This window comes from Ipomoea triloba, chromosome 13 (genome assembly GCF_003576645.1).
Source record: "Ipomoea triloba cultivar NCNSP0323 chromosome 13, ASM357664v1".
Classification (NCBI taxonomy): domain Eukaryota; kingdom Viridiplantae; phylum Streptophyta; class Magnoliopsida; order Solanales; family Convolvulaceae; genus Ipomoea; species Ipomoea triloba.
Genome location: NC_044928.1, coordinates 7,710,453 through 7,725,155, shown reverse-complemented (window position 1 = coordinate 7,725,155; position 14,703 = coordinate 7,710,453). Strand labels below are relative to the sequence as shown.

The 14,703-nt window shown below is 37.2% G+C and overlaps 1 protein-coding gene across 1 annotated transcript; it reads right to left on the bottom strand.

Annotated features, from left to right (window-relative positions):
- Nucleotides 1-5,769: 5,769 nt before the first annotated feature.
- On the bottom strand, nt 5,770-9,841 carry LOC116001130 (primary amine oxidase-like). The gene is made up of 4 exons (XM_031241022.1): nt 8,388-9,841; nt 7,223-7,607; nt 6,128-6,225; nt 5,770-5,977 (listed from the first exon to the last, which is right to left on the bottom strand). Exons 1-4 carry the CDS (start codon nt 9,839-9,841, stop codon nt 5,770-5,772), a joined length of 2,145 nt encoding a protein of 714 aa, XP_031096882.1.
- Nucleotides 9,842-14,703: the final 4,862 nt, after the last annotated feature.

Below are 14,703 nucleotides of genomic sequence, written 5' to 3'. Positions count from 1 at the left end.
CTTGAAGATGACACCAGGGAAAGGCTTATTTTTCAGAAAGACTGAAAATCGTGACATTGAGATGTACTCAGATGCTGATTGGGCAGGAGACATCAGTGATAGACGGTCAACTTCTGGATATTGTTCTTTTGTTTGGGGTAATCTTGTTACATGGAGGAGTAAGAAGCAATCAGTGGTAGCCAGAAGCAGTGCAGAAGCTGAGTACAGAGAACTAGCACAAGGAATTTGTGAAGGAATTTGGATAAAAAGGGTTCTAGGTGAATTGGGACAAGTGAGTTCATCTCCTATTCTAATGACGTGTGACAATCAGGCAGCTATTAGCATAGCAAAGAATCCAGTTCATCATGATAGGACTAAGCACGTTGAAATTGATCGACACTTCATCACAGAGAAGGTGACTAGTGAAACTATTAAATTGAACTACATTCCTACCAAGCAACAAACTGCAGACATTCTCACGAAGGCTCTACCAAGACCTAACTTTGAAGACTTAATTTGCAAGCTGGGATTACATGATATATATTCCCCAGCTTGAGGGGGAGTGTTGAAAGTAGGGAGTCAAAGTTAAGGAATTTATTTTAGGAAAATATTTTAGGAATAATGGAGAGATTGAGGGTGATTTTCAATCTCCTAAAAATCATCATCTTGATTTTTCAGTTACCATTGTTTAAGGGATGAATTAAGCTAATTAGTTATTTTCTATATTAGAGTAGGTTGTTAGTTGAATATATACTGCTGTAATCACACCATATTTTGTAAGAAAGAATTTCAGATTTTCTTCAGTACTCATAGCAACCTGGACAATATTGCAAGAGACATTCTCTACATGACTCTTAACAACACATTGTTTCCAAGAGTGAGAATGTGCAAGACTACAAATGAGATTTGGAGACTCTCATGCTCATAGGTGAAGGTGATGAGCAAGAAAAAGAAAACAAGCTAACTATTGTCATGAAGAAGTTTGAGGAATTCAAGATAAGAGCAACTGAGTCCATCGTAGAAATGGAAACCAGATTCATGAAGCTGCTTAGTGAGATGGTTGATCTAGGCAAAGAGTCGACACAGAAGGAGATCAATCTGAAGATTCTCCGAGGCCTTCCCAAGTCATGGGGAATGAAGGTCATATCTATGAGAGATCATCGAGATCTCAAGGTCACTCATACCACGCAAATCTTCAGTAACTTGAAGGCATATGAGTTTGAGTGTGAATCCATACATGAAGCAGAACCCGAGACAATGAATGTGGCACTGGTTGCAAGTTAGCAACCATCCACATCGTCAAGGTCAAATTCTAACCCTGCTGAATTTTTATCTGATGAACAATTTGCTTTAGGATGTTCAAAAGATTCATGAGGAATAATCAATCTCAAGACAACCCGGCCACACTGAGTGACAGTTGTTGAAAAGGGAAAGGCACCACAAACAACAAGCCAATCGAAAGGAAAGGATGTACAACAATTTGTGAAACCCTCGAGAAGGAATTTCTACATGATAACCCGAGGAGTGCACAATATACGAATCGGTATAGACCAAATGGTGGTAACCCAAATGGTTACTTCACGAATGGTTAACCAAGGAGAAATAACCGATCGAAGTTAAACATATGCATGTACAAATTATTTTGGGCCTATTATTTAAATTTAACTATAGTATGCTCATAACTTAAATTGCTATTATTGTGCAATTTATTTGTTTCATATGAATTTGTATGCATATTCTATCATGTAGCATAATTTATATTTGATTATGCGAATTATGAAGAGGTGCACCCACGTTTTTAGCTCACAATTGCTTAATGCACATCCTCTTGTTCAAATTTGAAAACATCTATTTGCTCAAATTTACTTTAATTTGTGGCCATGTAAACCACCATGATATTCTCGTTGATAATAATTATTTTCTATAGGCCATGAAGTGAGCTTCTAGAATATATTGACAAGAATTGGTATCTTATTTTTGGGTTTTGCATATCACAAAACGATGACATGGTTTTGTTAGGTTGCACTTGTTGCTAAACCTTAATTTTTCATTGTGACAAGGATAAATTTTAGCTAGCAAATATTAATGGTCCTTTCTAAAATCACAATTTGACTGTCAAGACCTTTTCTTCTTTTCCACACCACCCTCCTTCCTGTAAGTGTAGACGCACAACCACATGTTGATGCAAATATATAATGCATGCCCAACTGGCTCTGCACCGGTGCTCGAAGCACACAAATGTCACTTACTAGTGCAACACCAAGAGGGGTTGCGAAAGAAGACTGGAAAGAGGTATGGCCGAGGTAGTACTAACAATCAGTCTTGGAACCTGAATAAAAAGAAAAAATGATTCAACTCGACAAAAAATAACGATAAAGTCATAACTTTGGCCCAACATCAAGTTATGCTTCATGTATGGGTGTAAAAGGCACTGCTCATGTGCGTGTCACACCCTAAAGCACAATATTGAATCTAACCATGTAGCCTTGCCTGAAGAAAATGTTCTTGTTGGTAATATTGATAACCTACTTTTTGATCATTCAGCATCCTTTTAGTGATGTTCTCTTTTTGGATGATCTTTATGCAAACCACTAACTTCTTCCTGCCATTATTGATAAGGTTTCCTTGGTGGGTTCCGGTAGAGTTGCTCTTTTATATATAAAGAATTCATAACTTCAAACACCTTATCATAACCCATTTTGTTAATGGCAGAAAACAATCTGACCTGAAGTTCCATGCACTAAACTTACGATGGGTTTGCGCTTAACTAGAAATACCCTACCTTGATCACATGTGTTATTCATATTTCACAAACTATAAGAACCGAATATGAGTCAGTAATTTAAACATGTGCGAATGGATGATTAATACTTGAAAACGCCCAATTTCCCATTTTGTATGAGATTGTGCATTAAAGTGGAACATCATGTACCTTATGTACACACCAGAATGGTTTAGCTCCTTAAATAAGTTTACATTATTTTTCAAAACTCTAATGTGCTGGATACTTATTGGGAAAATGCAGTCTTCATGCTGCTACGTTAGTTCTAAAAAAAATTTGGCACACTCACTGCATATCTTTATTCCCCCCTTACATCTAATATGTAGTTTTGAAACAAACATTTCCCAAATCTGTGATTCTATTAATGCAGTCCAATCTGTTACATAACCACCATATATAGTATACCTTTAAACCTCCATATGTTGTTTGCAATATTGCCACTCTGAAAGACACAATGGATACACTGATTGCATGAAGATCGGTTCACGGCATTAGGGGGAGATATGATCAAATTTAAATGGAATGCCGCGAAACTTCATGGAATGAAATGATCTTCAAAAAGCTACGCACTAATTAGACTAAACTGGAAGTTCAGAAAGATATCAAATGTATCTACCAAATAAATCTATTTCATAAAAAGAGTGACTAGGTCCCATACATATTTCCCAAATTGGACCATATATATATCGATACTCCTTTTCGCCAGAAGTGCGCGAAATTCGTTGATATAGAAAAATAAGAATCCACAACAACTAGAATTAAGTATAGCAGTTACACTTGTAAATTATAACTGTTGTAACGGTCGCATTGTTACCATTAAGTATAGCAGTTACACTTGTAAATTATATATATGATGTAACACTTTGTATTGGTTGATGTTGATGAAATGGAATCCTTCCCTCTCCATCTCTGATCTTGTCTATTATTTGCTTTACCATTATATTGTTAATCCAAATACTGTAACTCACCGGATAGGAGCTAAAGACCATCGGGCATAACCTTTTACAACATGAACTACATTCGCATAATTCACATATAATATGTTAATTGCTTATTATATATGTGCTTGCAGTTAAAATATTACGTGCGTTCAATTAATTTACATACATATAACTTGTTAACTGCAGATAAAGAATATGATTGTTATTTTGGACTAGAGTACACAATGCAAGATGAACTCTAGTGCATGAAATAATTTATCATAATCATTAGGTAAAGACCGAAGAGATTAATATTGTCAAGAAACTCAATCTTTTTCAATTTTCTTGAAATATGATTACAACACTAAAATTGCATATATTGAAAGATACAAAATAGGATAGAAATGAGTGTGAACTAGTGTCTGCCTGGCCTACACATGGGCAAATCCTCAGCAAAATTAGGGTTTGCTTGAATAATTGGATTTCTTTCAAAGAAATTGACTGGCTTTAGTTGAAAGGTAGATGTAACTGTGGGCATTACCGGAAAATCCTCTTGACATGGTAGGTGATGAAATCCTAAAGTGTACCATAATACGATGTCTTGCTTCTCAATCCCACGATTCCTATTAAATATCAACCAAACTTAAATTAAACAAGAAAATATATAGTAAGAAATTCAAAATATATCTAAAAATGGTACTCACAATTAAATTTTGTCGAAGTACAAAATATTTCATCTTTATTATATTATATTATACTCCATATATTATTACCTATTTGACCAAACTGCAAGTGTGTCATCTCCGTGGCTTTGATACGTAAAAAGCCCTCCTGCCCATTGTTCAGATCGATTGTATGGAGTCACCCATATCTACCATTAAATAAATAAGAGAAAATGTATATCAGCAATATATAGATCGATTGTATGGAGTCACCCATATCCGGCCATGGTCGAAAAAATCGAGCGCCTAGCGCCTAGCACCTAGGATGCCTAGGCGGGGATTAATCGGTGGCTAGGCGTCCGTGTATTTTTTTTTTTTTTTTAAATTTGTTTAAGTATTCTTAATTTTTTAAAGAGTAATAATTACAAAGTATATAATAATTTAATATTAAATATTAGTCTAAAAAATATCTAGAGTTTGTACAATTTAGAGTTATTTCACTCAAAACGATGTTGTTTTGTGTGAAATAACCAATTAAAAAAAGAACAATAGTTAATCGGTCGGTGCCTAGGAAATCTAGTCGGCGCCTAGGAGGTCTAGGCAGCCTAGGCGGTCGCCTAGCCGGCTAGCCGCCTAGACCACCATTTAAGGTGATACGCTAGGCGGTCGACCAGCGCCTAGCGCCTAGGCGGTGATTAATCGACTCGAAACCTAGGCGAGATTTTTGCAACACTGGCCATATATATACATATACATATATATATAGACACACACATACATTAGCATAAACTAAAATAGCCATTATTTTACCCAAAAAAAAAATTAACCATTATAAATTAAAATGAATTGTTCTAAGGTATTTATCAACATTGGTGCCTTTTATATTAGATACAACTAAGTATGGTATATATGTGGTTGTACCAGCACTATAAGGATAAGTATTGATAATACTACTGTACCATAGCCAAGTTGTTAAACACTAGTTCGACTCTATTTTACCGTGGTGGACAACCAAATATGATTTACCATTATATTGTTAATCCAAATACTGTAACTCACCGGATAGGAGCTAAAGACCATCGGGCATAACCTTTTACAACATGAACTACATTCGCATAATTCACATATAATATGTTAATTGCTTATTATATATGTGCTTGCAGTTAAAATATTACGTGCGTTCAATTAATTTACATACATATAACTTGTTAACTGCAGATAAAGAATATGATTGTTATTTTGGACTAGAGTACACAATGCAAGATGAACTCTAGTGCATGAAATAATTTATCATAATCATTAGGTAAAGACCGAAGAGATTAATATTGTCAAGAAACTCAATCTTTTTCAATTTTCTTGAAATATGATTACAACACTAAAATTGCATATATTGAAAGATACAAAATAGGATAGAAATGAGTGTGAACTAGTGTCTGCCTGGCCTACACATGGGCAAATCCTCAGCAAAATTAGGGTTTGCTTGAATAATTGGATTTCTTTCAAAGAAATTGACTGGCTTTAGTTGAAAGGTAGATGTAACTGTGGGCATTACCGGAAAATCCTCTTGACATGGTAGGTGATGAAATCCTAAAGTGTACCATAATACGATGTCTTGCTTCTCAATCCCACGATTCCTATTAAATATCAACCAAACTTAAATTAAACAAGAAAATATATAGTAAGAAATTCAAAATATATCTAAAAATGGTACTCACAATTAAATTTTGTCGAAGTACAAAATATTTCATCTTTATTATATTATATTATACTCCATATATTATTACCTATTTGACCAAACTGCAAGTGTGTCATCTCCGTGGCTTTGATACGTAAAAAGCCCTCCTGCCCATTGTTCAGATCGATTGTATGGAGTCACCCATATCTACCATTAAATAAATAAGAGAAAATGTATATCAGCAATATATAGATCGATTGTATGGAGTCACCCATATCCGGCCATGGTCGAAAAAATCGAGCGCCTAGCGCCTAGCACCTAGGATGCCTAGGCGGGGATTAATCGGTGGCTAGGCGTCCGTGTATTTTTTTTTTTTTTTTAAATTTGTTTAAGTATTCTTAATTTTTTAAAGAGTAATAATTACAAAGTATATAATAATTTAATATTAAATATTAGTCTAAAAAATATCTAGAGTTTGTACAATTTAGAGTTATTTCACTCAAAACGATGTTGTTTTGTGTGAAATAACCAATTAAAAAAAGAACAATAGTTAATCGGTCGGTGCCTAGGAAATCTAGTCGGCGCCTAGGAGGTCTAGGCAGCCTAGGCGGTCGCCTAGCCGGCTAGCCGCCTAGACCACCATTTAAGGTGATACGCTAGGCGGTCGACCAGCGCCTAGCGCCTAGGCGGTGATTAATCGACTCGAAACCTAGGCGAGATTTTTGCAACACTGGCCATATATATACATATACATATATATATAGACACACACATACATTAGCATAAACTAAAATAGCCATTATTTTACCCAAAAAAAAAATTAACCATTATAAATTAAAATGAATTGTTCTAAGGTATTTATCAACATTGGTGCCTTTTATATTAGATACAACTAAGTATGGTATATATGTGGTTGTACCAGCACTATAAGGATAAGTATTGATAATACTACTGTACCATAGCCAAGTTGTTAAACACTAGTTCGACTCTATTTTACCGTGGTGGACAACCAAATATGATTTACTTTCTTATATTCTGTAACTTTTTGCCGGCTAGAGCCAAACGGCGAATTTCACCTATAATAGTGTACATTCCAATAATGACTAGAGAACTTTTTCCATAAATCAAATTACTGACAATATAACACAACCCCAACAATTAACACTTACTACTATGGTAAAATTTCCAAAGTCGTTATTTATACCTGATTATTTGTAAAAGCAGCTCTTAGTTGGGGAGGATCATGGAGATCAAGTAAACTGGTTGCAGTGGCACTAGGGACAATCTTATACCCACTTGGATTACCCAATCTTGATTTACGACGAGGATTAATGACATGATATTCAGAAGGTTTATCAAGCTGGAGCTTAATCTTTGCATCATCTTCAGATTTGGCCACTTTTCTTTTGGGGCTCCAGTAACTTTTTCTCTCTATTTTCCCAGCTATGTTGTAATTCTTGACAAGATCAACCTTCACGAAAGAGTTGATCGGCCCATCTACGTCCATGTCCAGGTGAAACGTGATGAAGTGATCATGCGCCACTCCGATGGTGTTTTCCGACACCAATGACCCCGCCGGTGAGTCCCATCTTTTAGAAGTTATAATTTGAGATTTTTATAAAATAGAATTTAACTAGTTAAGATTGATTTAGTTGTTTTCTTAAAAAAAAAAAAAAAAAAGATTGATTTAGTTGTTATATAGACTTTGTCATATAAATTTTATTAGTTTTATTTTAGAATAAGGGTCAAATAGGCCATTGAACTAACTCAAGATAATGTAATTAGGTCTGAGCCTAAAATAATTACAATTGAATCTCTAAACTAATCAATTTTATATATTTTGTTCAATTTGCAAGTTAGAAACAGGTTACCAAGATTTTAATTATTTAAAAAAAAAACTTAAAAATAATTATTTAAAATTAGAAAAAAAAAAAAAAAAAGATCGCCGGAGACGAAGAAACTCTTCATCTCCGGCCATGGAGACGAAGAAGGTTTCTTCGTCTCTGGCCAGAGACCAAGAAACCAGGGCCGGAGACCAATAGTTTCTTGCGTCTCCGACGTTCTATTTTTTTTTAATATTTATTTTTCTTTTATAAAATAATTATTTTTCTTTTAATAAATTAAAATTTGGGGTGAATTGTTTCTAAGTTCTAACCTGCAAATGGACAAATTGTAAAAATTAGTTAGTTTAGAGATTCAATTGTAATTTTTTTAAATTCAGTAGTCTAATTGCATTATTGTGCGTAGTTCGATGACTTATTTGGCCCTTATTCCTTAGTTTTATATTATTTTTCTAACTACTCTCCTTGCTTTTTTGGACGGGTGGTATAATTAAATATTCGTTGGCCTCTATTCAAATTTTAACGCACCTTGGAATTTCGAACTGGTTTATGTGTTCGTAGGGGCTTCCTTTGGCTAGTATGATCCCGGAGAGTCCTACCGTCACTCGGATTGAACCGTCGGTTTGGAATTCCCAGTCGAATATGTAGTCGTAGTTTCCCACCGTGGCCGTCGTCCGCGCCACCAGGCTGATCTTCGGCCGTGCTTCTCTGATAAGATCGTCGTTGAGCTGGGTGCCGCTGTGACGCCAAGCTATATCGCCGGAGTATCTTTCGAACACGCAGATGACGTTTGGCTGGAAAACGGGCCGGCCGTCGGGGTCCACGAACAGCCCGTCGATGTAGTGCGAATTCCGTGGGCAATCATTGAGCGGCACCAGCTCCATGGCCGTTGCTCCGAGGCCAAATTCCCCGGCGTCCATGTACGCCCGGAAGTACCACCCATCGTCGACGTCCATGTACGGCACGAATAACTCCGACGCAAATGCTTTGTACATCACGCTCCTCCGCTTCCCCGTTTCCGGGTCAAAAACGGTGGCCCGAGAAATTATAATCCCGGCCCGTTGGTCCGCTTTCAGGTGGAATTCCCAGCTCGCCCATTTCACAATATATCCATCTTCAACCTTGAAGCTTTGTCCGTTTGGCTGCTCCATGGAAATGGGCTTCAATGGCTCCACTCCGGGAGCCCGGTATTCTACTCCGTCCCGTCGGTAATCCGTGCCTTCAGCTTTTGGGATCGGTATCTCCGAATGGGTGTCATAAATGTTAATCACTTCTCCACTATCAAGATCAACTGTTAACAGAAGGCCCTCAATGGGCCTCAAATAGTAATTGGGCGTGTTTTGGGCCGTGTAACATTTAATTTTTGTGATCCGCCTTCCTTCCTCTTCAGGCCCGAACCATCCCGGCGCGGCCGCGCTACAAATCACGTCATCGATTTCGACCCCTCGGGCCGAAATCGCCTTTCTGAATACCAAATTAGAGAATGTGGCCTCTAAGGCAGTCGAGGCGTCGTCGGCCGACAAGGAAGGGTAACCCGAGGCAGGGTTCCTTGTGTGACTAGACACTTTGCCCGAGCCCAAATCCACAACAAGTAAATGGGCTTGGCCATTCAAGAGTACAACAACAAACGCTTTTCTTGTTGGAAGAGGATTGCCTCTTTTCCATCTCAAAACCTCGGACTTGTCGGGCTCGTCTAAGGATAATGAATGGATTCTTAAAGAAGAGCCCAAAAATGGTTGATAACTCGAGAGTATGGACCGTGTTGTCTCAATTTCTTGGATGGTTAGAGGGTCCAGAGGGTGCATAGGTCTGTCAGGGAAGTGATTATTCTGAATCTTGAAATCATGGATTCCGAACAAAGATTCTAGCTTGTTTTTACTGGCATTATAGCCGTCGAAAGAACCATGATTCCTAAGCAGTGGCCATGAATTCACTTGTAGAAAAATAAGGATGAAAAACAAGCAAAATATTGATGAAGCCATTTTCATAAAACTGTGAATTAATTCTTTATGTGTGTATTATAAGACTGTTGAATCCTGCTAGCACAATAACACAGCTTCAATTCGCCCCTCCTTTTCCCATTTCCCTCCGCTCCGCGTTCTTTTTATGCATATCCAACTGAGCAGCACTCTTTTGACAGCATTTTAGCAGGCCGGGAATCTTAAACAAAAAATTAATTAGAAGCATGCCAATGTTGTGATTTGTGACCAATTTAACACTACAGTTATAAACAAACTGCGTATTCCCTGGCATGTGGAGAGTGCTTGGCAATTTGGCATCCATCATTGATCAACACAAATGTATGTACTTATATATGTGTGTGTATATATATAAAGAAATGTGTTCGCGTGGGGTAAGCCTTCCCAGGTGCGGTTGTGCGGTTGCATCTGCAGTTCTGCACCATTGATCTTGCCTAAATTAAATCATAGTCTAGGATTAACAACAAATAAAAAAATTCTGTTTTTTTTTTTTTAAATTTTTTTTTTACTTTTTTGTGCATTTAAGACAAATTTAAGATACATGATTTTCATTCCTAAGGTACGTGGTTTTGTACTGAGTGGCTTAAGGTACGTTAGTTGTTGAAAACTTAAGTGCGTTAATCTAAAGTTTTAGGTGCGTGATTTTCCTTCTTAAGGTGTGTAATTTGTGTGCTTGAGGTGCGTTAGTTTAAGGTGCGTCAGCTTAAAGCTTTAGGTGCGTGATTTTCATTACTAAGGTGCGTGATTTGTATGTTTAAGGTGTGTCAGTTGTTGAAACTTAATGTGCGTCATTTTAAAACTTTAGATGCGTGATTTGTGTTCTTAAGGTGCTTTGTTTGGGTGCTTAAGGTGCAGCGTGATTTGTATACTTAAGATGCCCTATTTTAAAACTTTAAGTGTGTGATTTGTGTTCTTAAGGTGTTTTGTTTGTGTGCTTAAAGTGCGTGGTTTGTGTACTTAAGGTGCGCCATTTTAACTGATAGGGATTATTTCCCGACCTATCGTACATGGTCTCGATCTATTTTAACTAGTACTGTCAAAGTGGGCCGAAGCCCGCGGGCCGGTCCGCACCCGCCCCACGGTGGGGTGGGTTAGGGTCACGAAAAAATAGGCCCACAAAAATGCGGGCCTAATGGGGCGGGCCGAAATTGACCAGCAACCCACCTGCGGCCCGCGGGCCAAGTACTCATTAATTAAAAAATATATAAATATGTAAATAAATAAATAAATAAATAAATAAATATATATATATATATATTAGATTTGTCAAATAGGAATTAGTACTGTGCGTGTATTACATGTTAATTAAAACCTTATGCGCTTATAACTTGAATGCGGAAACACAAATAACAATGAACCGCATGTATGTAGTATAACATATTGTCAATCCAGTATGGTAACAGCTTAGGTGAATATTCGTAAGCGAATGGTACTTCTAAAATCGGTGTAAGGGCGCATACGATCTTGTCGCTGAGGAGCTGAAAAAGCTCAATGTCATTCAGAGAGAAATCAATTGCCATCGACACCAGTAAGGTGGTAAAGGCGAAGATTCGACGTCGGGGTGGAGAAAACAGCGCAACACAACGGGCAATCAGCGGAATCGAGAGGAGCTGAGCAATTAGCAGGGAATCTCTTGGGTTTATGGTTCGGGGTTTAGGGTTTAGGGATTTAGTGTTTAGGGTTTTAGGGTTTAGGCTTTAGGGTTTAGGTTTAGGTTTAGGTTTAGGTTTAGGGTTTAGGGTTTTAGGGTTTCAGGGTTTAGGTTTAGGGTTTGGGTTTTTTTTTTTAAAAAAAAATTTAAAATTTTTTTAAATTTTTTTTATCTTGCAAAATGAACCTTAGCTATATCTCTCAAGAGAAACTGCAAAATTACAGCAAAGTTTTTCTAGTATAAGCATAGAAGCCTAGACAGAAATTGCACTCACTCTTCATCTTCTTCGTCTCCATCACCACCCACTGCAGGGTTTGGGTTTAGGTTTAGTGTTTAGGGTTTAGGATTTTTTTTTCTTTGTTTTTTTTTTTTTTTAAAAAAAGAAGCTAAATGTGCATTGCTTTATACATTAGAGATTGACCAATACCTCTTACAATAACCCTTGAGGTAATGCTCATAGTGTCCCCTTCCCTATCCATATAGACAATCTTCATGTTCATCTTTTTCAAATGGGGCATCTTGATGATCAGTTTCGATTTCAAGTCCTTTAGTAGTTGGCGATTCACATACACTATCACCATATCGTTACACAACTTCACCTTAACACAGTAGCGATCAAAAAGAGCCAGGGTAAGGATTCCCAACGAGTTGAAGTCAGCAGTAAGAACAGAGATCAGAGTAGTAGCTGTTGTGCATTAGGGATGGAGAGCAGGAGGGGTGCCATAGGGGTTGACGAAGAAGTCATCAGTGTTGAAATCAGTATCATCCATTATTTCTAAAAGGAAAGAAGTGTTGAATTTTCTAAAAGAAAATAAGTGTTGAGTTTTCTGAAAGGAAAACAGTGTTATTTCGATCAACTAAACTTGATCTCCAGAGTCTCACGACGAGAAATGCGCTTAAATATGCTCTGATCCTAGCTCTAATATGCTCTAATATGTGGGTCATCAAAAAGAAATGAGTTTAGTTGTACAGTAGAGTTTAGGATTAGGGTTTAAGGTTTGGGGTGTTAGGGTTTTTATGTTTAGGTTTAGGGTTTAGGTTTTTGGGGGGTTTTTTCTTTTGAGTAAACTCTGATCCATACAAATTATCAAATATGTACGTTACATTTATTATTAAGTATCTATTCATGTATCTATACAGAGTACTAATGAAGTTCAAACTAGTCTAATCATATCGCCCCGCTTAGCAGGATTTCGGGGTTGTTCCCAATTAAAATTGGGAACATCCTCAGTTTCTTCATATAAAAAGGACCCTTAAGGAAATCATCCATATAACAGTCCAAACAAAAGACCTTGTTTTCTTATCAATCTTGGTTCAATAATCATGAGGACGGTCACTATAAAGGGCATACTGCATGATTCGATAAGTTATCTCGTGCTCTGGTGAGTCTACCAAGTGCTTACACTTCTTGGAAATGCAGATAGTGACGGGGTTGGAGATTTTCGCAGCAGAGATGGAGGTAACGCAGGTGAAGATGATGAAGGTGAGGCTGGAACTTGTGGTTGAGGTGATTGTGGGTTGTATTGCGGAAGTGAGAACTGCTCCCATTTCTGCAAAAGTTCTACGATTATGATTGTTGCACCTTGGTGGAGAATCCCCAAAAGGATATTGGGAGTCGTGGTTCGCGAATCAAGTAGCCCATTTTTTAGCTAGGCATTCTGTTTCTATGTCAGATTGTTCGGAGTGGTTCATGGACCCTCCTCCTATCATATGTAACACTCCCCTCTCCCATTTGAATTAATGCACTTATCGTTGGTTTTCAAAAAAGAACATTAAAAAAATCTCGCAAAGGAGTCAGGCTGCACGGGCGTGTAATCGCCAGTGCGGAAACAAAATACTCCTTGTCTGGGAGGCACTTTCGGCACGGATGCCGCACGGGCAAATTATTGTGTGGACCATAAATATACGATACATTTTTATTATACAAAAAGTACATTATTTTTGTACTGAAGATACATTATTTCATAGTATATATAAAATAATGTACTTCCATTACTTAAATAATGTACTCTAAAATAATATACTTTATGTACAAAAATAATGTACTTTTAGTATATTAAAAATATACTTTTTAATTATGATGCACACAGCTGTGTAGACCATGGTTTATGCAATAATAATTGTGCCGCATGAGCATGCGACTGCCCATGCATAAAACTTAGTGCTCAGATTTTCGTGGAATTTTTCACACAGATGCCTGCACGGCCCACACGTGCATGCTCGTGTGGTGTGTTATGGAATTCTCTGATTTCCTTGCTTTTACTCCTGCAAATTGTCAGCACTTAGCAAGCAATCACCTTTCCTATGGTGTATCTTTTGCATAAATAAATACACTTGTTAATTCTCTCACCAAGTCAATATTTTAGCATATCACTATAAGAATCAATCGGAACACAATTTACTTTACCAAAAAAGCTATGATTGATCTCATTATTAACAAGACTATTAATTAAACAAGATATAATGATGCTCGAAAAGTAAGATAACATGGATTGCCTCCCATAAAGTGCTAGGTTTAATGTCGGTAGCTCGACTCAACCTCTCAAGTGTCAACCATCATTGGACTAGAAAAAGAACAACTCATCCTTCCAAATTTCCTTTCCAAGTATGCCTTTAAATGATGACAATCATTAAATTCCTTGAAGCTAAAGTTCATTGTGCTCTTCTCAAAGATCTTGCATCATCCTACTTCAAGGAATTTGCTTCCACTCTTTCCAATTTCATTATCAACCAAAAACTTCGGCAAAGACTTTTTCTGAACCACTTAGAATAGAAAGTGTTCTTGACTTTTCGCCTTTCCACTATCCACGTCACTCTTATCCTTATCAAGCAATGAAAATCTTGGGTCATCTGCATGTACCAACAAGAAGTGGGAATTGTTAGATATGAAGATAAACCAATGTGGTCCTTCATTCTCAAGAATTTCAATGCCTCCTGGATTTATAACTTCCCTAAAATCCCCCCCCCCCAAAGAGAAATGCTCTCCATTAATGGAGCATTTTCATTCAATTCATGCACTCCATTCTCGTAAAGATAACCTTTAATGGGCTCCTTGTCACCACTTCCCTGCATTTCGACCTTTTCTTCTTCTCTTCTTTCCACCTCCTCTCTTTTCTCACTATCCCATTCTACAACTTCTACATCTTGATTTACCTCTTCATCTTGCATCACATCTCCTCCACCTTGAATCAAATTATCACCTTGAGGTTTAGAA